This window comes from Cibotium barometz, chromosome 11 (assembly GCF_041138505.1).
Source record: "Cibotium barometz isolate CiBa-2024 chromosome 11, ASM4113850v1, whole genome shotgun sequence".
Lineage (NCBI taxonomy): Eukaryota > Viridiplantae > Streptophyta > Polypodiopsida > Cyatheales > Cibotiaceae > Cibotium > Cibotium barometz.
The window spans coordinates 10,149,738-10,175,937 of NC_141056.1; the positions used below are offsets into that span (position 1 = coordinate 10,149,738).

Below are 26,200 nucleotides of genomic sequence, written 5' to 3' on the forward strand. Positions count from 1 at the left end.
ATACTCTTCATTTAGGCAAATCATGCTTGTGAGGAGCCACACCTATTATAGGCCCCAAAAAATCTTAGATACTCTTCATTCATGCAAATCATGCCAGTAAGGAGCCACACCTATTATAGGCCCTAGAAATGCACAAGTAGCATGCTTACATATTGTGCTATACAATATGATATGAAAGTGCACCCATGCTTCTAGGTTGAATTATTGCAATGTAATTCTTATGAAGTTAATGGTAAGGTGAATGGTTTCAATGAGAATACACCTTTCAAGAATATATTTATGAATGCCATGTAGAGGAATCATGCTTGAGGCTCTTTACAAAGAAGGCATACCTTTCAACATGCAAGGTTTGGAGGGACGACGAGATCTGGCCCTATAATGACTGTCGCTTATGTGTGTAACCCCCTAAGCATATGGATAGTGTAAGGGCATGGATAGAAGGCCGATTACATAACCTTAGTTGTAAGAAAGGATGTCATCATGGTTGCTTGCAAAAAGAGGAGGTGCACAAGGAATATTGCTTGTCCAATTTCTTAGTTGTAAGAAAGGATGATTACATAACCTTAGTTGTAAGAAAGGATGCCATCACGGTTGCCTGCAGAGGAGGTGCATAAGGAATCTTGATTGTCCAATTTCTTGCTCATTCAAAGGGTGGGCTACGTTGGGTAACTAGGCCTTTAAAAATTCTTGTGCACTTTCATCCCCCTAAACATGGATGGACAGAAGGCTGATTACATAACCTTAGTCGTAAGAAAGGATGCCATCACGATAATCTTGCTTATCCAATTTCTTGCTCGTTCACATGGGTGGGCTATCTTGGGTAACTAGCCCTTAAAAAATTATTGTGCTTTTCCATCCCCCTAAACATGGATGGACAGAAGGCTGATTACATAACCTTAGTTGTAAGAAAGGATGCCATTATGGTTGCCTACAAAGAGGAGGTGCACAAGGAATCTTGCTTGTCCACTTTCTTGCTCGTTCACATGGGAGGGCTATGTTGGGTAATTAGCCCTTTAAAAATTCTCGTGCACTCCCGTCTCCCTAATTACATAATCCCAATTGTAAGAAAGGGTGCCATTTTTATTTGCCTGCACAAGTAATATTACTTGTCCAGTTTCTTGTGCTGGTTCACATGGGTGGGTTACGTTGGCCCTTTAAAAAATGTTGTGCACTTCCATCCCTACAACAAGCCATACATAACAAAATTGAAAAATTCCATCTCTGTCACCCCCCCCTCTCTCTCTCTCTCACACACACACACACACGACACTTAATTGTAAAGACAAAGTGCCATACAAATGAAATTATTATGTATTTTTACTAGTTGAGTTCAAGAATCGATTTACGAAGTTTACTAGCCCCTAATTAAAGAAGGAATTTTCATACATCTAAAATAGGCAGTTAGTTCAATGAGTTGTCTTTATTTTGAATGGGTGGAAAAAAGAGGTTCTTGGCCCCTCCATGTAGCTCACATGCATCTAACCCAGGCCCCTAACCGTCAACTACACGCAGAGGTATGGTATAATTGTCAATTATACAATACGAGTATAATTTTATATCGTATGGTATAATTGTCAAGAGAAATGAACCTACATAGGTGAGCTCCTCATCGGCTGCCATGCGCTTAGCATGACATTTTTCGAAGAATGTCGCACCGGTCGGTTGCGCCAGAAGCTCTTGTAGTCCTTCCTGATGTTGCAGAGTACCTCAGCAGTCTTCTTCATGCTTGGCCTCTGTTCGTTTGTGGGAGATGCACAGTAAAAGGCCAGTTCCAGCACTCTCTCAACCATCAAACTCGTCAAAGGGCTTCTCTCCAGCTTCGGATCTAGTGTCTCTATTGCTTTCCCTTCGCGAAACATCTGGAATGCCTGTCTAAAGACAATGCACCAGGTGAAAAGCTTACTCTCGCTTCCTCATTCACACATACACTCTCATCTAGGCATACATATAACACATCTACACACGTATGCAAACGTCATGCACATGCACATGTACATGTACACACACACACACACACACAAAAAACAGACAGAACTGTGACCAGTGACTACTCTTAGTGTTTATGAGGTGGAGGCTCAAAAAAAAGACAGACAGAACTTTGACTACTCTTAGTTTTTATGAGGTGGAGGCTCTGAACCAGAGAAAGGAACCTACAGGTGACTTGCAATCTCCTTAAACCAATGCAGAGTGACATTGAACCCTGAACCTACCACGCCTTTATGTGTGTAAGCGTTGTGCACACATGTACCTACAATGCTACATGCATATGAACGCAACATATATGCATGCGTACACACAGATACAGACATAAAGCATAAATACGTACATATATATGGAGACACACATAGAATGCATATGCACATACATTATACACACGTGCTTGCATGCATAGGAATACTTGAATATACAACATACACATATATACAGAGAAACATATGAGCATATCTAGATTCTAGGTACACAAGATCATACGTACATGCATGCATGTATGCTTGAATTCATACATACATACACACACACACACACATGTAAAGAGTCATACATACACATACACACACACACACACACACATACACGATAGCATGCACAAACAAAACAGGCAAAATTCAGTGTGTTTTGGACATGGACATGCACACATGGACACACAATTGGGGTGCATGCATGTGCGTACTTACACTCACACATGTAGAAGCTAACAGGACCTATTGTTGAATGGATAACACATTTGTATGGATAGGTGCACTTACAGACAATTTGCTAGCTGTAATGCGCATACTTCAAGGTTAAGGATAAACCCACCCATTTTGCAGTAGTCCGCTCCTTTGACTCACTTTTTGGCTGAATAGGACTCCTTCCCGTGACTAACTCAACAAGGAGTACCCCAAAGGAATAGACATCACTTTTCTGCGTGAGTTGGTAAGTCCTTAGATACTCTGGATCCAGATACCCTGCTGTGCCTCTTACTTGTGTGGAAACATGAGTAGCATAGATTTCCGAAGGCCCTAGGCGTGAGAATCCGAAATCAGCTACTTTAGCTCTGAAGTTATCTGTCAGCAAGACGTTAGAGGACTTGATGTCGTGGTGGATAATAGACCGATCTGCAGAAGATGCAAGTGGTTAGAAGGCCATAACCATCTTCAGTACGTCATGCCATTTTTATAGGCTTTCTTTACTCTATCCCTCACCAGCATAGAGATGGAGGTAGGTCACAGCATGTGCAACATCTATAGCAATGTCCAGCCGCGTAGCTAAGTCGAGTATTGCACCAAACTGACCTGCACAACACACAACATATGAATTGAGGTGCAACATATATAGCAATGTCCAGCTGTGTAGCTAAGTCAAGTATTGCACCAAACTGACCTGGACAACGCACAACATATGAATTGAGGCAAAATGAGAAACTCACACCAATGTTTCTTAGAGCAGAAAAAGTGCATCCCGGCTAATCGTCTGCTTTACCCACTACAGATCCATTCACATCATTTCTAGCTGTGAATGCATTTGTACAAGGCAGACGGTTGGATTTTCTCAGCTGGACTTTCTGCGATTCTGAACCCAAACAAAGCCTTCCAGGGATTCTCTGTGGCTTCTTGCAGGTGCTTGTGAAAGGAGTTGCTTTGTTGAGACCTTGATCCCGACTGTGGCTTCTTGCAAGTTGCAGGTGCTTGTGAAAAGAGGGGCCTAGCAGTTGCTTTGTTCAGACCTTGATCCCGACTGGTCACTACCGCAAACACAAATAGATAGCAAGAAATGGCCCTTGCTCACAATGCCATATAGATAGGATGCCACAAATGCAAGAAGGGAGAAGCTCATGTGCAGCATGCCAAAAAGCGAGGGCAAGAAGCTCGTGCCAATTATCAAAAGGTAGCCTTCTAGCAAAAGTGAAGATGCGGTGGAGTATGCTTTCATCTAGCTAGGCACGTTGATGGCTTTGCGACTTAGGATCTTTTGAGAAACTCTGCCGTCTTTTAGGATGGGGTCAATGACTAGCTTCCAAAAAGTTCCAAAGATACCCCCCCTGCGCACCCCTTCATGGTTACGAGAACGAAACAAAACTGGTAAGCAAGGAGGAGATATTTTTACAGAGCTTAGAGCTCCCTTGCTGGCTGTCACCCCCCTCCCCCCCTTCTTCTCCAAAGCACTAGTTCTTGCCCCCCCGCCCCTTTGCCCACATGCTTTGAGCGGTCCTCACCCTTCCTAGCTGGCTCCCAGTCCTTCCCCTTACTTGTGCATCTTTTGCTCCCTCATCAGATTTGCTGCTAGCATGTCACATGCACCCATGCATTGAGGTGCAGTATGACACGCTGGCTCATCATTAGTGCTATACTTGTACAGAAGTAGTACCTTTTTTAAAGAATATGTCGTATGTTGTGACCCCATTGTGAGCCTGTCACGTGCACCCATGCACTGTGTGGTACACAGTGACAAACTGGCTCATCAACAGTGCAAGAACATGTACAAAAGTAGTACCTTTTTTAGGATATTTTGTGGTCTGCCAGGTTAGTGTTAGGTCAGTCTTCTTAACCCACTTTGGAGAATTCAGCAAGTGTTCATCATGTACGTGCATGTGGATGTCAACCTTAGGAGTAGTATGCATCACGGGCATATTAGTACACTTCATGTAGGGGCCAGCCCCAAGGCTTGCAAGGGGTAGGTAATACCCCTAGGCATCAGTCAGCAGCCTATAAGCTTGGGCATGCAGTCGGCCAAGGCTAAAATGGGCTGTTGGCCAGAGGCAGACTGCATGCCAGATGCTACTGCAGTCAGACCAGCCACGCAGCAAAGCCAGCATTAAATGCTATTTAATTCAGGTCGTGGCAATATCAGCAGGCCAACAACACTTTCTGGCAGCCGACCAGCCCTTGGGTCCATATAAAAAGGCAAGCCATCATCAGTCCCAAAAATCATCAGAATAGAATCAGAGTTATCGAGCAATACAATCAAGCATGTGTGCATAGGCCTTAGCCTTTGCATACTTACAGCCACTCTTGTGCTTTCATCCCAAGGCAAAAGGAGCTCAGCCTCTTCAAGAGATCTTATCACACCAACCCTTAGTCTCGGGCCAGCGTATCCTCTTCGAAGATAGCTTCATAGTCGATGCACACTTCTGCCCAGAGTATAGTCACTTTGTCCTTGCGTTTGGCGGTTTGTTCGTTCAGTCTTGTGGACACAGTTCAACTTGTATTCAGTTCTCCAGAAGAAGAAATAAAGCAAATACTCCTGCTTGCAGGGGGGACCCTTCAGTACTTAGGTTTAGAGAAGGCCTCATTGTTTCACACGGTCCTAGCTTGGTGTATGCTACATTGGTATTAGAGCTTGGGACATGATTCAACCAGGCAACCTAGGGTGAGAGCATCCTGTGGATGGTAAAGCTGAGATCAGGAAAAACCACTCGCCCATCCACCATGGCATCAAGCTCCGAAGACATCACTAAAGAAGAAGAACCATTCCAAGAAACGCTTCCGCAAAAAGAAGATGAAGACAACCAGAAGTTAAAGGAGCAGATAAGGCAACTCCAGATTCAACTCGAAAGAGACCAAATGGAAAAAAAACTGGGAGAATTACAGGCAACCTTGGCCCAAGAGGAGACACCCAAGGGACAAAGTTCCTCAATGGAACAGTGGTGTCGATGGATGACCGAAAAAGAAGAGTAAGACCGTGAAGCAAGATTGGCCGAACAGTTGGGAGAGAGCCAAATGCAAGGCCACAGAGGAGCGACTCCGGGCAGAGCTCGAAGTGAAGGCAAACCACGAGCAACAAGCCCGAGAAGACTCGAGGGATTAGTTCCAACAGACACTCCGGACTTTGGTAACTTCTTTCCACCCTTCTCAGTCCTCCACAACCCCAGCCATAGCCTCAACAACAGTTATCGGTGCCTCACTGAACTTCACCAAGTACGACGGCAAGTGCGACCATTCGGTTGTAACCCAGTTTATTCACCAATTTGTTGCCCACTTTCCACTCTCCAAGAACACAGATACCCAAGACAAAGTCCATGTGGCAGCTCCACACCTCACAGGTGATGAAGTCACTTGGTGGTAACATTGGTCCCATTTGCGCACAGATTCTTACACTGGCTTACCAGACTATAATTGGGACACCTTCCTACAGTGGCTACCGCCACAGCTGTACCACCCTCTCCACCCTCGCCCTCAACCACCAATGCTATTCAGCTTTTGCCCGCTTTGAATGCGGTACCCGCAGTGGTATTCGATGCTAAGCAGGAGGGCGGAGTTGAGGAGCTTTAGAAAGGTCTTATTAGAGCTTATGGCATAGCAAAGGGGCAACATTTTGTTGTTCACATGGGCGGTTCAGAAGATGCCATCTCTTCGCAGTTGATAACCAAGATGAAATGTACCCTAGTGCATATCAAAGGGGCAACATTTTGTTGTTCACATGGGCGGTTCAGAAGATGCCATCTCTTCGCAGTTGATAACCAAGATGAAATGTACCCTAGTGCCATAGCATTTGGACGTGGAGGGGTTCACTCTCCCGGCCTACGTACCCATATCACCCAAAAAGCTCAACAGTTTTCCTTCACAGTCCAGAAGGAGGTACTGCTGCAAGTACAGCAGGTACTACTGTATGCACAGCAGGTAGGGTTTCCAGCAAGTACTGCAGGAACAGTAGAGTTTCCAGTAGGTACTGCAGGTACAGTAGGGTTTCCAGCAGCAGGTACGGCAGGTACAGTAGCATTTCCAGCCGGTACTGCAGGTGGGTTTCCAGTGGGTGTACTTGCATGTACAGTAGGGTTTCAGCAGGTACTGTGGGTACAGAAGGTTTTCTAGCCAGTACTACAGGTACAGTAGGGTTTCCAGCAGGTGTACTTGCAAGGGTTTCCAACAGATGTACTTGTAGGTACAGTAGGGTTTCAGCAGGTACTGCAGGTACAAGAGTTTCCAGCCAGTACTGCAGGTACAGTAGGCAGGTGTACTTGCAGGTTCAGAAGGTTTCAGCAGGTGCTGCAGTGCTTTGATCCACCATAGTTTGCTAACCCTAGAAAATCAAGTTGGTATCAGAGCTTTGGTTTTAGGGTCATTTTTAGGGTTTTTTATCTCAGCAGTATCCGTTGCTGCTCATCACTATTTTGTCAACTGTGAAATATCGTCAACATCAGCTGCCGTTTGCGCCTCTGACGCTTGCAAGTGCAACTCTCAGCACTGTGACACCTGAGTGCTAACATTCGGCTGCTCGAGCTGAGGTGGCACAAGGTGTGTGCGTGAACACAAGTGTGCTGCGCCCGCGGGTGGGGCGCAGGTGTGCATGAAGGACAGTCAAAGCCGGCCTCTCTATAACTGATTCAGCTCCTACCGGATGATGCCCCCGTTGCTCTCTGGTCATATCTCTGCTTCACCTTCTATCTCTGCAACAGCACCGACTTGCCTTTGCTATCCATCGTCTTTGCTCTTTGTGCATCATCTAAAATGCCCCCTGATTACCAGAGCAGCCTCCACCGACGTTGCCACACCATTGCTGTTGCTAGAGCTGCAAGTACTGCGCCACCAAAACCACCACCGCCTGTGAACTCGGCTGCTGTCTAGTCGTAAAGTGATTACGCCTGCTTTGCCACCGCCCAACATTACAAGAGGTGCCCGTTCTGCAACACAATCACCGCTGTGCTAGTTGCTCCCACTGCAATACTAACACAGCAAGAAAAGGTTAAAAAAAAACAGTCTCAAATTTTTGGTATAAAAGAACTCACACAAGAGGTGTTCTTTCTATCTTTAGTGGTGCATATGCCCTATCAACTACCTTTTTGTTGTAGTAATTCTTTCTATTTGTTATGATTCTTAGTGCTAGGCTTCATTATGGTTGAGTCTGCCCTATATCTCCGGAGCTCTGAAGAAACTCAGTACACAGATCTTTGTATGAATGTATGCTCTTATGTGTGTAAGTGTGTGTGTGCGTGGGGTGTGTGTGTGGGAGCATAACTTACGCAGCAAGGTAGCTTGCATGGTATTAGGATGCCCGACAGCTCTCCTTTTGTGGCTCAGGCCTATGCTGATGACTTCTTCTTCTTCCCCCAAAATACACCTACAGATCTACAAGCCATCATGCAGGCCCTTTTGCTCTATGGGCTGGCTGCTGGACTGAATGTGAATTTCTCAAAATCCAAACTTTTGCCACTCAAACAATATCTTTGGCATTCTGTGTGATAGAATGTGCAGTGGAAGAAGGGAAAGTGGAAACACAGAGAGAGTGAGAGAGAGAGAGATGGAGAGGAAACACAGGTGTCTCAATATCATCATCAAAAGGAATACATGTCCCGAGCAAGAGGGGAAAAAACCTCGTATCTGAGGGACTGCAGCAAACAATGCTAAGCAAGTAGTGAGAAATGAGGGAGGCATGCCAGCTATATATATGCCCATGAGTAGGCAGCCGACTGGTGATAAAAAACCTCCACGATTGGGAAAATACCCAAGACTCCATAAAATGGAGAATAATGTGGGAAAATATATGTGAGGGGTGACCAGCCCCTCTGACTAACATGGTCAGCCCTAGAGGCTAAAATAGGACACCAAACAGGAAGCCAGCAAGAAGGAAATGATGTCTAACACCCCCTCTTAGCACCTGATGCTGAGTGAACAAAGATGAAAGACTGCAGAAACAGGTACCAAGAAAGCTCCACAATCCTCAGCAACTCAGCTACAAAAGCAAGAGAACAAGCTGCCAAGGAGGGCATGACAAGATGAAAGGACTCCACATCCCCCTCTGAAAAAAGATATCGTCGGACTAATATAAGCCCAACCTGATTCTGATCCAAATCCAAAAAACTCTTGAAGTACCACTGTGTCCCAGGCACGGTTAGCAACCACAGATCCAAAGCATCCCATTGGGTCCAAAAAGCCATCCTCCAAAACAACAAACCCATAGAACTGGTAGGGGAAGGGGCATCCTCAGAAGCATCACAAAGAGAGGTAGAGGTAGACTCCTCACAATGAGGAAGGGAAGCAAGAATATAAACTGCAGTGGTAACAAAGTCCTCAAAAGCATCACAGATAGTAGAAAACTGTTCCATAAGTAGAAGACTGTTCTAAGAATCAGCAACAAATAAAAGATCCATGTGAAAGGATCACACCTCAAGGGCAAAACACCCTCCTTGTTCTGCAAACACTGCAAAGAACACAGGCTCGGACACAATAAACTTTGCTCAGGATCTCTGAAAAGATCACTGCTCTCCTCCAAAATCTGTAAACACCTGTCACAGAAGAAAATCTCCACAGATACAAAATAGCTCCCGAAACTGATCCTCAAGTGAAGTAGCTGGAGATAGGTCCCCTCTGAGTGTAGAAAACTCCCGTGGGAAAGCAAAACACAGCCAAAACACTGCTATCCAGCAAAAAATAGCACTCCACCGCCAACAGAAGGCAAGGAACATGAAGAAACCGGGAAACCGTGTAGGCCAGGAACAAAACACAGGTATAGATGCTCCAAAATCAGCAAAACGCTGACTGAAATCAAAAATTCAGAATCCTCCTCAAGTACCAAACTGCCTCCAAAGCCACAATCCAAACAAGAAACGCCCTCTGCAAGTGATCTGTGTCCACTGGACAAGAAAACACAGCCAAACAAGGGGCTACAGACCTGAAAATTCAGGCCAACCAGTGTCCACACCTCCTATGAGGAAAAACGTTGAAGAGAAGGTACCTTTGGGTCCAACAGATGAAGCCCAGGTGAAGGTAGAGCTACCAGCAAGATCAAGATCAGTTCAGAAAAAACGCAGCAACCATGGCTGCAAATCTAAAAACGCAGAGGTATTCGGGGCTATAGAAAGGGCTGAATCTGGAAACGCAGAAGAAACAGGTACACCCAAGCCTCAGATCAGCAAATCAGCATTAGAAACCTGTAGAAGAAAAAAACGCAGCAAATATGCTGCTGCTGGCCTGTACAAAACAGGCGACAAGCACTACAGGGGGGGTATGAATATTGAGAACTGCTGCAAACTACTGTAGACACCACGTGTAGAAAAACGCAGCACACTAGGTACTGCTGCCCTGAAAACAGTGCATAAAACATGTGTTCTTCTTAGAGGTCAAAGTGATGAAGAAAGACCACGGGCTGCTGAGAAGAAACGCTTGAAGAGGTAGGCGACCAGCAGCAATGCTGAGAAAAAACGCAGATCTGTCCACCTTGATGAAAACGCAAAAACGCAAGGGGGAGAGGAGGGAGCATCCAACACTGAAGATCACCGGGGCTCTGATACCATGATACGTGATTGCTTCGATCTTGTAGAGCTCTCCCTTTAGGAGTTTGAGGTTTCACACTGTTTTTGGCTCCTTTGTCATGTGCATGAAAGATGCCATGGACATTCTCAGGTGCTGGTCCAGAAGAGGCAGCCAGATAAAGAGTATGAACCAGATAGAGCTAGGACTTGGAGCACAAGGTGCAGTTTTGGACTGGAGAAGGACAAGGATGCACTGTCGGCTGCATGGTAGAGCTGTCGGCTGAACCAGATAAGACTCCAAGAGCTGTCGGCTGAGGTGGCTGTAGGCGCATAGGCGTTTATAGATTTTATGATTTATTTTGTCTAGTGGGCTGGCCGACTGCTGGTCGGCCAGCACTCCAAGAATTCCAAGAGGGTATAAAAGGCCAAGGTGCTCATTGTGTAGATTCATTCACACCCTTTTATGGAGTGGATCCTTAGGGTCCCAGTTAGGGACAGATTTTGGTGATGTTCACCTTTTCCAAGAAGGCAGCCAAGGGCTGTAGATTAGGAGTACCTTTTTGTACTATATAAATATACTAAATTTTACCTCTTTACATACCACAAACCATGTCAAAATACAAGGCACTCGCACGGTTCACAGGTGGGTGTCCCCTGCCCGTGAACTCGACACGTCATAACAGGCAGTCACATGAAAACAAGTCATGTGAAGCTAGTTTCAAGCAAACAGAGATGAGTGCACATGCGTTATGCAATGGATACATCTCTTGTTCTTAGAACTTGTAGATAGGAGGTCTTCCCGAGCACGTAAGTGGCTTAGTGGGAAGCCTACACTGGGATCCTTGATAGTGGGTTCCGTGTCCTGGCCACACTATGGGTGACAGGAGGATAGTGTTAGCAGTCATCTCCTGTCTATACACTTTGTTAGGGCCTCTGTTGCGGGTGTGCCCGCCTGTATTTAGTGTCTTTCCATTTTTCCTCACTCTCCGCATTTTTCCCTATTTTTCTGGAGCTGTTTATGGGCTGTCAGTTGCCCCAGATGCTGGCCAACTGTGTCTTCTCTGCCCGACTTGTGTCCTGCAGTCTTGGCCGACTGCATGCACCTGGCCGACCAGGTATTTGCTGGTCCAGGTGGCAATCGTGAGCAGCAAGGCTGTTGTCGGCCTGTTTATGGGCTGGCCGACCAGCAGCCAGGGGCCATATAAAATGGCCCCTTGCCCCTACACTACTCCATTATGTATATTTATGGGATTTTATTGGTGTATATAGCAGAGTTACACAGCTTCTCTCTCTCTCTTTCATCTGTGTATTGCTCTCTACAACACTTGTCTTCATTTCCGTTGTGCATTGTGACATGGTATCAGAGCCCTAGGTGGCTTGAAGCTTGGAGACAGTGGTACGATGAGGGTTTGCTGATTGGAGATTGTTTGGGCTGTACGGGACTTGGAGATCGGGTAGAAGGCGGCCATCACCGTTGGATAGCCACCTTGCATTCTATTTGCAGCCTCTTCTTCTTATTTTTCCCCACCCACCCTCCCTTCACAAGACCTTGTGAACCCTTGAGATGGCAGATTTGCTTGAGATGGTTGAGAAGCACATGAAGATCCCGACACTCCCCACGTTCTCGGTGGACCAACAGGTGGACGGGAACAACTACGGCATATGGAAGGTAATGATGGAATCTGTTTTGGAGTCCTATGACTTTGCTGATTTCATTGTTGTTGGGGTTCCACGGCTGGAGTTGGAAGATGGGGAGTTACCCTCTATACGGAAGGAACGGGAGGCACAGGCACAGTTTTGGAATCGTGTTAATGCTCGAGTCTGTTCTTTCATCTTCCTCAATTGTATACTACAGGTGGTCAATCACATAAAGCATATGACGCTGGCCAGAGGGATTTGGCAGCATTTGGCTTCTCTCTACAACAGGGTATCATCCATGAAGAGGATCTCCTTGGAAGTTCAGATGCGGGTGATGAATCCTGCAAAGTCGTCGATGACGCAGGAGCATATCAACAAGCTGTAGGCTCTTCAGCAGGAGGTTCTCCAGGCCGGGAAAGAGATATCATCAGAGGATATGGCCATCACGTTGTTGTCACACTTGCCCTCTCAGTACTTAGCATTTTACTCCTCTTTGATCACCAGTGGCAGGCTCAGCACCATCACATAAGAGGAGCTTGTGCCTATGGTCTTGGACTAGGAAGAGCGATTCACGAACCCTCCACAGGGCCGAGGTTCTGAGGCCTTGACTGGCCAACGGTCGAAAGGCCGTACCGAGAACAACAAGGGCAAAGGGAAGTCTTTATCGGAGAAGTCTTCTGAGAAGAAGCCCGATTTAGACCAAGAGAAATTGAAGGCTGAGAGGACCTGTAATGATTGTGGCGAGAAAGGCAACTATTGGAGGAAGTGTCCCAAGCGGATTGGGAAGAGCGTTGATTCTTCAGCTTCAATTGCAAATACTCCAGCCTTTGTGCACTTGGAGATGTTGGACACCGATGTTTCATCTTCTTCGAGCGAGGAGGCAGTTGGCTTCACCGCCAAGGATACTCGAGAATGGATTCTTGATAGTGGTGCTCCCACGCACATGACTCCTTCTCGTGACTTCTTTCAGGATCTGAAATGCCAGTCAGGTCGCATTTTCATTGGCGACAATTCCACCATACCGATTCATAGTGAGGGCTAGATGGAGATCATTTCCGATGGCAGAGGGAGGAAGCATTCCGCTCGTGTTCTTTACATCCCTGCACTTGGTTTTCATCTATTGTCAGTGCATGAGGTGTGCAAGACTGGCTTCTGGGTGGAGTTTGAGGAGCATTTTGTTGCTCTACGGGATTGCGAGACTGGCTAGGTTATTTGGGAAGGTGGAGTGGAGAATGGTATATACAAACTCTCAGCACTCTCCTCTTTGACAGGTTCTCAGATTGGTGATTTGTGGCACTTTCGGTTTGGCCACTTGAATGTGGATGCGCTGCGGTGAGCTTTTCGGGACTAGATGGTGGTTGGCTTGCCAGATGCTGGTAGCAGGCATGGACGCTGTAGTTCTTGCATTCGTGGTAAAGCAGCATAGGGAATCTTTTCCGAAGCAGGCTTCTAGGCGGGCTTCGAAACCCTTGGAGTTGGTACACATTGACTTGTGTGGACCTATGCAGACGCCATCCTTGGGAGGATCTTTGTACTTCATGTTGCTTGTTGATGATTGTAGCAAATTCTCTTGGGTTTATTTTCTTTCACAAAAGGACCAAGCTTTTGCTCGGTTCAAGGAGTGGCATGTGATGGTGGAGAAAGAGTCTGCTTGCAGATGAAGACTCTGTTAGAAGTCATCTCCTGTCTATTTGTATACACCAGGGCCTCTGTTGTGGGTGTGCCCGCCCGTATATCATTTTTCCACACTCCCCGTATTTTTTTCCTATTTTTCCCTATTTTTCCCATTTTTTCCTAGTGGCTGGAGGGCTGCTAGTTGATGCCAGGAGCACTCTGAAGCTGGCCGACTGCATCTGTATCAGTCGTGGGCTGTAGGAGTGCTGGCCGACTTGTTCTGTCCAGGCGTGGGGCATCTGATGCTGGCCGACTGCTATATTCAGCAGTCGTGGGATTTTGTCCAGTCGTGGGCCTCTTTTAGAGCTGGCCGACTGCCCTCATGGGCTTGTATATATTGCCCCCCATCCTCCTCCACTTTCTCATTCAGTATCTTCGGGATCTTGTGTATAGAAAAGAGTTCACACATCTCTCTGTGTTTCTTGTGCTGATTATTTTCTGCAGTCTACTTGCTCTTGTCTACCCAAGTTTGGATATCATTTCCGCTGCATATTCTGACATGGTATCAGAGCCCTAGGCTCTAGGAGATCTTGGGCGTTTTTCTGAGCAAGAGGGGGAGCAACAGGTTGCTGATCGGTGGACTGTTTTGGGCTGAACGGGAAGTGAAGGTGCAAGAGGAAGGCGGGCAGAGGGGCTGGACAGCCACTTGCATATTTTCTGATTTTCAGATTTTTCCCACCCACCCACCCTTACAGGTTACTCTTCGAGATGGCGGATTTACTCGAGATGGCTGAGAAGCACGTGAAGATTCCGACTCTCCCCACGTTCCCAGTGGATCGGCAGTTGGACGGGTCCAATTACGGCATCTGGAAGGTCATGATGGAGTCAGTTTTGGAGTCATATGATCTTACTGATTTTATTATCAAAGGGGTGCCAAGGCCGGAAGCTGAGGAAGGGGAGTTATTATCAACGAGGAAGGACCGCGAGACACAGGCACAAATGTGGGACCGTGTCAACGCCAGGGTCCGGTCGTTTATATTCCTCAATTGCACACCACAGGTGATCAACCATGTGAAGCACATGACGCTGGCGAGAGGCATATGGGAGCACGTGGCTTCTTTGTACAACAGGGTGTCACCCATGAAGCGGATATCCTTGGAAGTGCAGATGCGGGTTATGAACCCTGCAAAGTCTTCGACGATGCGGGAACACATTAACAAGCTGCAGGCCCTTCAGCAGGAAGTCCTTCAAGCTGGGAAAGAGATATCGTCCGAAGATATGGCCATCACGTTACTTTCCCACTTGCCTGGTCAGTATTCCGCTTTCTATTCCTCGTTGATCACTAGTGGCAGGCTCGGCACCATTACTTGGGAGGAGCTTGTGCCAATGGTCCTGGACCAGGAGGAACGTTTCACGAACCCTCCTCACGGCGGAGGTTCGGAGGCCTTAACTGGCCAACGGTCGAAAGGCCGTAATACCAACAAGGGCAAAGGGAAGGCTTCACCAGATAAGTCTTCCGAGAAGAAGCCTGATCCAGAACGAGAGAAGCTGAAGGCCGAAAGATCGTGTAATGATTGTGGCGAGAAAGGCCACTACTGGAGGAAGTGCCCTAAGCGGACAGGGAAGAGTGCTGAGTCCTCAGCCTCAGCTGCGAAGACTCCGGCATTTGTGCACTTGGAGATGGTGGACTCTGATGATTCATCGTCTTCGAGCGAGGAGGCAGTTGGCTTCACCGCAAAGGATACTCGGGAATGGATTCTCGACAGTGGTGCTTCCAGGCACATGACTCCATCTCGTGACTTCTTCCTGGATCTGAAGCGGCAGTCAGGTCGTATCTTTATTGGTGATAACTCCACTATTCCGATTCATAGTGAGGGCCGGATGGAGATCATTCCCGACGGCAAGGGGGGCAAGCATGCTTCCCGTGTTCTTTATGTCCCTGCTCTGGGCTTTCATCTTTTGTCAGTGCATGAGGTATGCAAGACTGGCTTTCGGGTGGAATTTGAGGAGCATTCAGTTGCTCTAAGGGACCGTGAGACAGGCAAAGTTGTTTGGGAAGGCGGTGTGGAGAACGGCATCTACAAGCTCTCTGCACTCTCCTCATTGACAGGCTCTCAGGTCGGAGATTTGTGGCACTTTCGTTTTGGCCACTTAAATGTGGATGCTTTGCGGCACGCCCTCCGGGACCAGATGGTGGTTGGCTTGCCAGATGTTGGCAGTAGGCAAGGACACTGCAGTTCTTGCATACGTGGTAAGCAGCACAGGGAATCCTTTCCGAAGCAGGCTTCCAGGCGGGCTTCGAAACCTTTGGAGTTGATTCACACTGACTTGTGTGGACCACAGCAGATACCATCCTTGGGAGGATCTCTCTACTTCATGCTGCTTGTTGATGATTGTACCAGATTCACGTGGGTCTACTTTCTTTCACAGAAGGACCAGGCTTTTGCTCGGTTCAAGGATTGGCACGTGATGGTGGAGAAAGAGTCTGGATTTCAGGTCAAGACTCTCAGGGCTGACAAAGGAGGGGAATTCTCCTCGACTGTATTCTTTCGGTTTTGTGCAGATCATGGCATCAAGAGGGAATTGGCCAATACCGGATCGCCTTCGGAGAATGGAGTTGTTGAACGTAAGAACAGGACTGTGGTGGAGATGGCGAGGACCATGCTGGAGCATCGAGATCTTCCTCGTCCACTTTGGGGTGAGGCTGTGGCGACAGCTGTCCATACCATTAACCGCTCTCCGACGACTTCTGTACCCCATATGACTCCATTTGAGGCATATTTTGGCAGGAAACCCGATGTCTCGCACTTCCGTGTCTTTGGGAGTGACGCGTATGTACATATTCCGAAGAAGCAGAGGGGGAAGCTTGACTCCAAGTCCCGCAAGCTGGTATTTGTGGGGTATAACACTCTTTCCAAGGGATACAGGTTGTATGATCCAGAGAGGAACGAGATTGTTGTCAGCCGGGATGTGGTCTTTGACGAGCATGTTCCAGCATCCACTGTCGAGGAGCCGCCACTTCTTGGAGATCCAGAGTCTGATGATGATTCCCAGTCTACCACTCCAGTTGATCCACCTCAGTCATCACAGGAGGTTGAGCCCGCAGCTGGAGTAGAGCCCCCGCGACCACAGGAGGCTCCACGATCTGTTCGAGTACCTAGGTGGTTGATGGACACCCTTCGGGAGTCAGGTGTCACGGAGCTACCCTCCGAGTGGACCACAGAGGACGGCCCTCGAAGATCACATCGAGTTCGAGATAAAAGCAACACGGCGGAGCTTCTTCAGGTGAACTATGCTCTTATGTCTCGTATCATGCGGGATAAAGAGCCCACTTCCGTAAAGGAAGCCCTTTCACAGGATACTTGGAGGGAAGCCATGCAGGTGGAACTCGACGCCATCGAGAAGAACAACACTTGGGAGTTGGTACTGAGGCCGTCGAAGCGGTCAGTCATTGGTGTCAAATGGGTCTTTAAGACCAAGTACGCGGCTGATGGGTCGGTGGACAAACACAAAGCCAGGCTCGTGGCTAAGGGTTATGCTCAGCGGCCAGGCATCGACTACGAGGATACCTTTGCACCGACAGCGCGGATGACCACGATTCGGACCGTTCTTGCCCTTGCTTCTTCTCAGAGGTGGCCCGTGTACCAGATGGATGTAAAATCGGCGTTCCTTAATGGTGACCTGCAGGAGGAGGTGTACGTTGAGTAGCCTCCAGGCTTCATTGTTCCAAGATCGGAAGGGATGGTTTACAGGTTACGTAAGGCCTTGTATGGTCTTAAGCAGGCTCCGCGGGCTTGGAATCAGAAGATTGATTCCTTCTTTATTCGGACTGGATTCCAGAGATCGGTTGCAGATCCGAACCTGTATCTCTTTCGGGAACGCGGCATGGTCACACTCATCATCCTTTATGTGGATGATCTCATTCTCACCGGCGGTCATGTGGAGCACATTGGAGTGACGAAGGCTGCCTTGTCAAAGGAGTTTGAGATGACCGACTTAGGCTTACTCCACTTCTTCTTGGGATTGGAGATCTGGCAGACCCAGAGGGGGTTTTTCGTCTCTCAGCAGCGGTATGTTCATGAGTTGCTTGAGGCCTTTGGGATGGAGAACTGCAAGCCTATTACTTCGCCGATGGACCCGAACACAAAGTTAACCGTTACAGATCCTTGTGAGCCAGTTGATGCCTCGCAGTACCGGAAGTTGGTTGGTTCATTGATCTGGTTGCTGAACACCAGATTGGACTTGAGCTTCTCCGTGGGGCTGTTGAGCTCTTTTATGCAGACGCCATTGAAGACTCATTGGGACGCAGGATTGAGGATCTTGCGGTATCTGCAGAGTACGAAGGATCTGGGACTCTTTTACACAGGAGGGAATGGAGTCAAGCTCCAAGGATGGAGTGACTCAGATTGGGGAGGAGATCCAGACACGAGGAGATCTACTTCAGGATACACTTTTACCCTCGGCTCAGGAGCGGTTTCTTGGAGCAGCAAGAAGCAGCCAACTATTGCCCTTTCTTCGACAGAGGCAGAGTATCGGGCTGCTTGTGGTGCTGCTTGTGAGGTCGTATGGCTGCGAGGCTGCTAGGCGAGATGGGGTTTCCACAGAGGGAGCCCACAGTCATCCAGTGTGATAACCAGAGTTGTATAGCTATTGCTCGGAACCCGGTTTTCCATGCCCGGACCAAGCATATAGAGATACAGTATCACTTTGTTCGTGAGAAGATCTTGGCGGGTGACATCTTGCTACTTTATTGTTCGACGGAGGACAATGCGGCGGACCTCTTCACGAAGTCTCTACCTCAGGCTACGCTCAGGCGGCACTCCAGCTCCCTGGGGTTGGTTACACAGCCAGGAGCTGAGAGGGGGTGTTAGAAGTCATCTCTTGTCTATTTGTATACACCAGGGCCTCTGTTGTGGGTGTGCCCGCCCGTATATCATTTTTCCACACTCCCCGTATTTTTTCCCTATTTTTCCCTATTTTTCCCATTTTTTCCTAGTGGCTGGAGGGCTGCCAGTTGATGCCAGGAGCACTCTGAAGCTGGCCGACTGCATCTGTATCAGTCGTGGGCTGTAGGAGTGCTGGCCGACTTGTTCTGTCCAGGCGTGGGGCATCTGATGCTGGCCGACTGCTATATTCAGCAGTCGTGGGATTTTGTCCAGTCGTGGGCCTCTTTTAGAGCTGGCCGACTGCCCTCATGGGCTTGTATATATTGCCCCCCATCCTCCTCCACTTTCTCATTCAGTATCTTCGGGATCTTGTGTATAGAAAAGAGTTTACACACATCTCTCTGTGTTTCTTGTGTTGATTATTTTCTGCAGTCTACTTGCTCGTCTACCCAAGTTTGGATATCATTTCCGCTGCATATTCTGACAGACTCTTAGGGCTAACAAAGGAGGAGAGTTTTCTTCCAATGCATTCGTGCGGTTTTGTGCGGAACATGGCATCAAGTGAGAGCTGGCCAATATAGGTTCGCCGTTAGAGAATGGAGTAGTTGAGCATAGGAACAGGACTGTGGTGGAGATGGCGAGGACGATGCTGGGACATCGTGATCTTCCTCGTCCACTTTAGGGAGAGGCTGTGGCTACGGTTGTCCATATCCTCAACTGTTCTCCAACGACTTCAGTATCGAACATGAGTCCCTTTGAGGCGTATTTTGGCAGGAAACCAGATGTCTCCCATTTCTGTGTGTTTGGGAGTGATGCATATGTTCACATTCCAAAGAAGCAGAGGGGGAAGCTCGACTCAAAGTCCCAAAAGCTTGTCTTTGTGGTATATAACTCTCTTTCCAAGGATACAGGTTGTATGATCTAGAAAGGAACGAGGTCGTCGTCAGCAGGGATGTGGTTTTTGATGAGCATGTTCCAGTTTCCACTGTTGATGAGTTGCCACTTCTTGGAGACCTAGATGATTCTGATGATGATTCCCAGTCGATTGGTCTAGCTGGACAGCCTTAGTCAGTTGAGGAGGTTGAGCCCGCAGCAGCTGGAGTTGAGCCCCCGCAATAGCAGGAGGCTCCGCGTTCTCTTCGAGTACCCAGGTGGTTGGTTGACACCCTTAGGGAGTCGGGTGTTACGAAGCTTCCCTCCGAATGGACCACAAAGGACGGGCCTCGAAGATCGCATAGAGTTCGTGACAAAAGTAATTCAGTGGAGCTTTTACAGGTAAACTATGCTGTGATGTCTCGTATCATACGGGACAAAGAGCCTACTTCCGTCAAGGAAGCCCTTGCACAGGATACTTGGAAGAAAGCCATGCAGGTGGAGCTGGATGCCATAGAGAAGAATAACACTTGGGAGTTGGTTCCGAGGCCGTCAAAACGGTCTGTCATTGGTGTCAAGTGGGTCTTTAAGACCAAGTATACGTTAGATGGGTCGGTGGACAAACACAAAGCCAGACTTGTGTCTAAGGGTTATGTTTAGCGGCCTGGCATCGATTATGAGGATACCTTTGTACCGATAGCGAGGATGGCCACGATTTGGACCGTTCTTGCCCTTGCTTCTTCTTAGCGGTGGCCCGTATTTCAGATGGATGTTAAATTTGCGTTTCTTAATGTGGTGACCTGCAGGAGGAGGTGTATGTTGAGCAGTCTCCAAGCTTTGAGGCTCCAGGGTCAAAGGGGATGGTTTACAGGCTGCGGAAGGCCTTGTATGGTCTTAAGCAGGCTCCCAGGGCTTGGAATCAGAAGATTGATTCCTTCTTTCTACGGACTGGATTTCAGAGATCGATTGCAAATCCTAACCTATATCTCTTTCGGGAATGCGGCATGGTCACGACTCACGTTGATCATCCTTTATGTGGATGACCTCATTCTCACTGGCAGTCATATGGAGCACATTGCAGTGATGAAGGCTGCCTTGTCAAAGGAGTTTGAGATGACCGATTTAGGCTTACTCCACTTCTTCTTGGGATTGAGGATCTGGAAGACCCAGAGGGGGTTCTTTGTCTCTTAGTAGCGGTATGTCCATGAGTTGCTTGAGGCCTTTGGGATGGAGAACTGTAAGCCTATCACGTCACCGATGGACCCGAACACGAAGCTTACAGTGAATGATCCTTGTGAGCCAATTGATGCCTCTCTGTACCGGGAGCTAGTTGGTTCATTGATCTGGTTGTTGAACACCAGATTGGACTTGAGCTTTCCTGTGGGGATGTTGAGCTCGTTTATGCAGACGTCGTTGAAGTCTCATTGGGACGCAAGATTGCGGATCTTGCGGTATTTGTAGTGTACGAAGGATCTTGGACTCTTCTACACCACTAGAGGTGAAACTAAGGAACGAGTTAGACTCCAAGGTTGGAGTGACTTAGATTGTGGGGGAGATCCGGACACGAGGAGATCTTTATTAGGCTACCGTTTTACCCTCGGCTCAGGAGCTGTTTCATGGAGCAGCAAGAGGCAGCTAACTATTGCCTTGTCGTCTACAGAGGCAGAGTACTGGGCTGCTTGTGGTACTGCTTGCGAGGTTGTGTGGCTCCGAGGTTACTTGGCGAGATTGGGTTTCCACAGAAGGAGCCCACGGTCATCCAGTGCGATAACCAGAGCTATATCGCTATTGCTCGAAACCCGGTCTTCCATGCCCGGACCAAGCACATAGAGATACAATATCACTTTGTTTGTGAGAAGATCTTGGCTAGTGACATCTTGCTTCTTTATTGTTCGACGGAGGACAATGAGGTGGACCTCTTCACGAAGTCTCTACCTTTGGCTATGCTCCGGCGGCACTAGGGTTGGTTCCACATCCAGGAGCTGAGAGGGGGTGTTAGCAGTCATCTCCTATCTGTACACTATGTCAGGGCCTCTGTTGTGGGTGTGCCCGCCCGTATTTAGTGTCTTCCCATTTTTCCTCACTCTCCATATTTTTCCCTATTTTTTTGGAGCTGTGTATGGGCTGTCAGCTGCCCCAGATGCTGGCCGACTGTGTCTTCTTTGCCCGACTTGTGTCCTGCAGTTTTGGCCGACTGCATGCACCTGGCCGACCAGGTATTTGCTGGTCCAGGTGGGAGTCGTGAGTAGCCAGGCTGTCGGCCTGTTTATGGGCTGGCCGACCAGCAGCCAGGGGCCATATAAAATGGCCCCTTGACCCCACACTCCATTATGTATATTTTCGGGATTTTATTGGTGTATATAGCAGAGTTACACAGCTTCTCTCTCTCTTTCGTCTGTGTATTGCAGTTGTCTTCATTTCCGCTGTGCATTCTGACAGATAGGAGGCCTAGACTCCTGTAGGTGACACGAGTCCTTGCCTCAATTTGGGCGACGTGAAGCTCCTTGGCCTGATTGTACTTTGGCACGAAGTAGGGGAGAGCAACTTGGGTTGCCAAATGGTGACAGTCAGTTTTGAGTCCGTTTACAGTGCTTGGGATGTGGCGATATGGGGGTCCATGTCATGGGAAGCTTGGAGCATCTGTCGACTGTGTGACATCAGGGAGATTGAGGTAGAGGAGCGCTATCTCTTCAATGCCTTGTCTATTATGAGATTCGAACTGAATCACCTCACCTTTTTCTGGAGGGGTCTGGGCCTCTCTCAGGTTCCACTGAGTACAAGGACCAGTGATGTTTGTGCCTCTTGATTGTGGAGGTGGTGGAGGTGAGAAAGCATATGGCCAGCTCGTTGAGGAGCAAAGAGACTTGTGGGTAGTCATACAACCTACTCACTTTTTTCTACTGTGCTACTGATTCTACTATGTTACTAAGCATCTTAAAATTAGGAATGGAGATGCCTCCAGCCTTGGAAAACTGACCAGTCCTAGTATTTCTCATGATACTATATGGATGCGCCCCTTTGAGACCTTTACCGCAGCTCCATGCTCAGTAGGAGTTAGGGATGTTGCTGTTAGACTGAGAGTGATTAGATGTTGGAGGCCTCACACCAGATGACCTTTAACAGACACACAGAGACAGGTAGCCGCTATCATACGAAGGCATCGGAATGCACCATGGCCCACCATACCCACCTAGAGACTCTTGTTGCAAGGCGGAGGAGCTGGATATTTTTAGGACACATTTTTCTTCACACACAGCCCTGAATATATTGCATTCTCAAAATCATTCCAGATTTTCATCATGTCTTTTTTTGGTTGTAGTCAAAGAAATGATTACAGCAAGACTACTTACCATCAAGATGCTGACGCAGATTTCCGTTGCTCACGTACTCGAACACCAAAATGCATTCTGAACTCTCATCCAAATAGCCCATAAATTTGACGAGGTTTAGATGCTCGACATTCAAAAGTGTGGACAACTCACTATGAAATTCCGCCGAGAGCTGCATTTCATGTACGTACTGCACTACACCCCCCCCCCCCCCCCCCACACACACACACAAAGGAACCCAAAGGTTCAGCCAAGTATATTGTCCTTGAATTTTTTGCAATTCTTTTTCTCCTGTTTTTCTTTGCTTTGTTTTGGTTTGTTGTTATTCTCTCAATTTTTAAGTTCGTATGCATGCATGCCTGTATGTATGATGGATTTGTCAGCTAGGATGGTCATATCTTTATGCATGAACCTGCACCTATGGTTGGGCGGTGATGACCTGAATGGGGATGTCATAGCATGTAGTCTATGCTGTGCATGATGGAGTTAATGATTCTAAGTTTTGTGACGAGACTAGTTAGGATTGTATTTTGGTTTTGGGAAACAACATGAGCTTCCCACTGGTAAATGCGTGCATGCATGCATGTCTGTGTATGCATGTATTTATGCTGTATGCATGCATGTGCGTCGGTGCGTGTGAGGTTGTGGTGCGCGTGTGTGCCCTATGTGAAGGGTGACAAATAGTTAACCTTCCTGGCCCGCTTGATGGCAACGAGTCTTCCATCCGGTAGCCTCCCTTTGTAAACCATGCCGATACCCCCTTGTCCGATTTTGAGTGAGGGAGAGAAGTTTTCAGTAGCTTTCATCAGCTCGGCCATTGTGAAATTGATGCCCTTGGGATCTCCCCCCAAAGAAGCAGACAAGCTCAATCCACTAGCCTCAGACAATCCATCATTAAAGGAACTTACTGCACATCATTGTAGGCTGTTAGCCTTGTGATCACTTTACTCACTTATATAAAACATGCAATTGAATTCACTACGATGGGCCACAAAACAAGGAGGGCTGATCCTCTACCTGAGAAGTCAGGAAGAGGAAAATTTGCTTCTTTATGTTCTGTCTTGATTGATGGTGCAAAGCAACCTCCCAAAGTGGATACAACATGAAAAAGCCAAGAACCCCTTTGTGATGAGGATGTGGCCTTAGTATCCATGACATTATTTTTGGAAAAGCTCATTGAGCTCGAATGTTGAGACGGTTTAGGGTTTTGAGATGATTTAGGGTTTTACTTAGTTTGCCTTAGCGGTGTTAGCAACCTTTCTTGAAGTAATGAAGGCATATTCGTCTACAGCTTCAGGGCTACAGAATGGCAGGACTTAACATTTCCAAGTTAAAGGTATCCTGGTCTTGAGCCTGTGGGCAGGTCCATATGATAACTAGCGGTGTTCAGTGGGGTTTGTAGATTGCACCTTGGCATCATAGAATAGATCTGTTGAGAATTAGGAGGGGCTCTTGAACATGGATATAAAACCTGCAAATGCCTACCACTGGGTGTGGGGGGGAGAGAGAAGAGAGATGGTTTTCTTGGAGCATCAATGGATATGCATACCTAGAAACTCAGTTTCCTAAGAGTGCCATAAGCCTGCAGGAGAAGTGTGTGCATAAGATTTCACTGAGTTGGTTTGAAGGTTTGACATACATGCATGCATACATTAGTGCAGTCTAAATGGAGCTAGGAGAGGTAGAGTATGCTTCTAACGAGGGGTTTAGAAACCATGCTTAAATGAAGCGTGCGCCTAAGTGCATGATTAGGATTAAGGTTTGACATAGTCGGCCATACGGTCGTGGGGATCACTGGTCAACGCTTTGTATTTTTCTACGTTTTCTTGCTATATATATATAATATATACACATATATATTTTTGGCTAAATGATCAATTTTAGGATCTGTCTTTTCCACTTTATTTAATTAATGCCGAAGGAATCGGGTGAATATATATATATACATATATACATATATATATATACATATATACATATATATATATACATATATACATATATATATATATATATATGCACCCAACATTTTTTCTTGGGTTCATTAATTTTCTAGAAGTAAAAGTATAGAGGGTGATTTTGAAGGTGTTGTAAGGTTGCGATGATGATTTTGGAATTTTTTGTGAGGTTTTTTAGGTAAATATTTTAGTATTTTTTTTAAGAATCTCCAATGATCTTCCTTAAATTGGTCCTATTGACATATACCAAATATTTTAGTGTATTTTCAAGAATCTCCCATGATCTTCCTTAATTTGTTTTATTGACATATGGTTTTGCTCCATACGTTGGGAAACCCGTTTCTTCTTTGTTGTTTTTGAGGCCTACAATATTTGTTAGGAGCAACAGAAGACCATCAATTGGGGGTGGCACACTCTCTCTCTCACATATATGCTCTTTGTAGTTGCACTCATTGTCTCTCACATAACTTTGCCAATTGCATGTAATTTACGTGCTTTCTTTCCTAGCGCATTGCTCTCCCCCAGTGTGCACATGATGGTGCAAGAGATGTAGGAATGGGCGGTGTAGGTTACAACAACATATAAGGGAGGGGGACATAGGTGTAATGAAAGGGGCTTGGCCTAGGAAAGCCCATGGGCATGGATATGGCTGGGCAAGTATGGGAGCCCAATATTAATTAGTGTGAAAAGGTGGGCATAGGGCTATCTAATCATTTGTCTAATCAAAATCATACTTTCTTGGAGCTCCAAGCGTAAATAGCTATGGTGATACTCCCTTGAGTGCATGTGGTACTCCATTATGAGTGTATGTGGTACTTCATTATCTTCTCTTTCTCTCTCTCTCCATGGTATCAGAGCTGTCTTTGATCCATTTCCATCTTAGATTCAAGAAAATTTAAGAATTTCTTGGAATTCTTGAGTTTCTTGATCTTTTTTGAGTTTCTTGAAAATTTTCTTGATTTTTTGATCAAGAAATGGAGCATGATGATTATGGGATGTTGGAAATTTCTTTGATTTTTGGTTTGTTCTAAGCTTTTGGGGGCTATGGATCACTGTGGACCAAAATCTGGGGTAGCCGTTCCAAATTTGAATGAGGACCAAAATTGGGAGAAAATTATTGTTAATTTTGATTAGCACTAATCAAAAACGTTTTGGATTTTGACCCTCTTCTTGGTGTTAGATCTTGATGGCAATGGAGTTCTTTCTTGAGCCTAATCTTTGCAATCACCAAGCTAGGTAGATTCATCAATTTCCAAGCTTCATTCTAAGCTTTCCAATGGAGAAATTTGTGGAGAAAATCGCTTCTTGCTGCTGTGGATTTAGCGCCGTTTAGCTACGCATTTATTGTCGTTTTTTTCCTATGAATCGACGCCTAAAAGCAAGATTATACTTGCTTAAACTTTGCCTAAGCTTAGGCAAGCTTAAGCTAGGCATGGCGACTTAGAGCGTTAATGGCAGATCTTGCTGTGAGGGACTGTGCGCGTGTGGCCGTGTTGGACTGTGCGTTTTCTCCATCATCTCGGCTGTGTGAAGTGGCGAATTCAAGTGTGCGCTGCTAGACCTTAATCAGGGAGCTGTGCGTTTTTCTTCATCTCGATTTAGCTGGTTGAGGGTGATTTCGACTCACACCTTTAACACCTTCATGATGACAAGCGAAGGTAGCGGTCAGCCTATGGTTTCTTTACACATCCCTTGATGTAAGGCTTCTTTTATTCAATTGATTGCCATTGCTTA

At 46.9% G+C, this 26,200-nt stretch overlaps 1 protein-coding gene across 4 annotated transcripts; it reads right to left on the reverse strand.

Annotated features, from left to right (window-relative positions):
• Positions 1-1,308: 1,308 nt before the first annotated feature.
• On the reverse strand, positions 1,309-24,221 carry LOC147633737 (calmodulin-binding receptor-like cytoplasmic kinase 2). Of its 4 annotated transcripts, none has more exons than XM_086804767.1 (6): positions 23,526-24,219; positions 23,198-23,415; positions 22,530-22,698; positions 3,186-3,275; positions 2,800-3,098; positions 1,309-1,868 (listed from the first exon to the last, which is right to left on the reverse strand). In XM_086804767.1, exons 1-6 carry the CDS (start codon positions 23,683-23,685, stop codon positions 1,590-1,592), a joined length of 1,215 nt encoding a protein of 404 aa, XP_086660893.1. In that variant the 5' UTR covers positions 23,686-24,219; the 3' UTR covers positions 1,309-1,589. The 4 variants fall into 4 exon arrangements, with proteins under 4 accessions (XP_086660893.1, XP_086660894.1, XP_086660895.1 ...); XM_086804768.1 differs by having other exon boundaries at positions 1,644-1,872; positions 23,526-24,220; XM_086804769.1 differs by having other exon boundaries at positions 1,730-1,868; positions 2,748-3,098; positions 23,526-24,221.
• Positions 24,222-26,200: the final 1,979 nt, after the last annotated feature.

Coding starts and splice junctions, on each gene's coding strand:
- LOC147633737 (XM_086804767.1), bottom strand. CDS start 23,685: ATGAGCTTTTCCAAAAATAATGTCATGGATACTAAGGCCACATCCTCA. Junction 22,699..23,197: donor CCATCAAGCGGGCCAGGAAG/GTTAACTATTTG, acceptor GGTGTAGTGCAG/TACGTACATGAAATGCAGCT. Junction 3,276..22,529: donor TCTGCGTCAGCATCTTGATG/GTAAGTAGTCTT, acceptor TGTGTTGTGCAG/GTCAGTTTGGTGCAATACTC.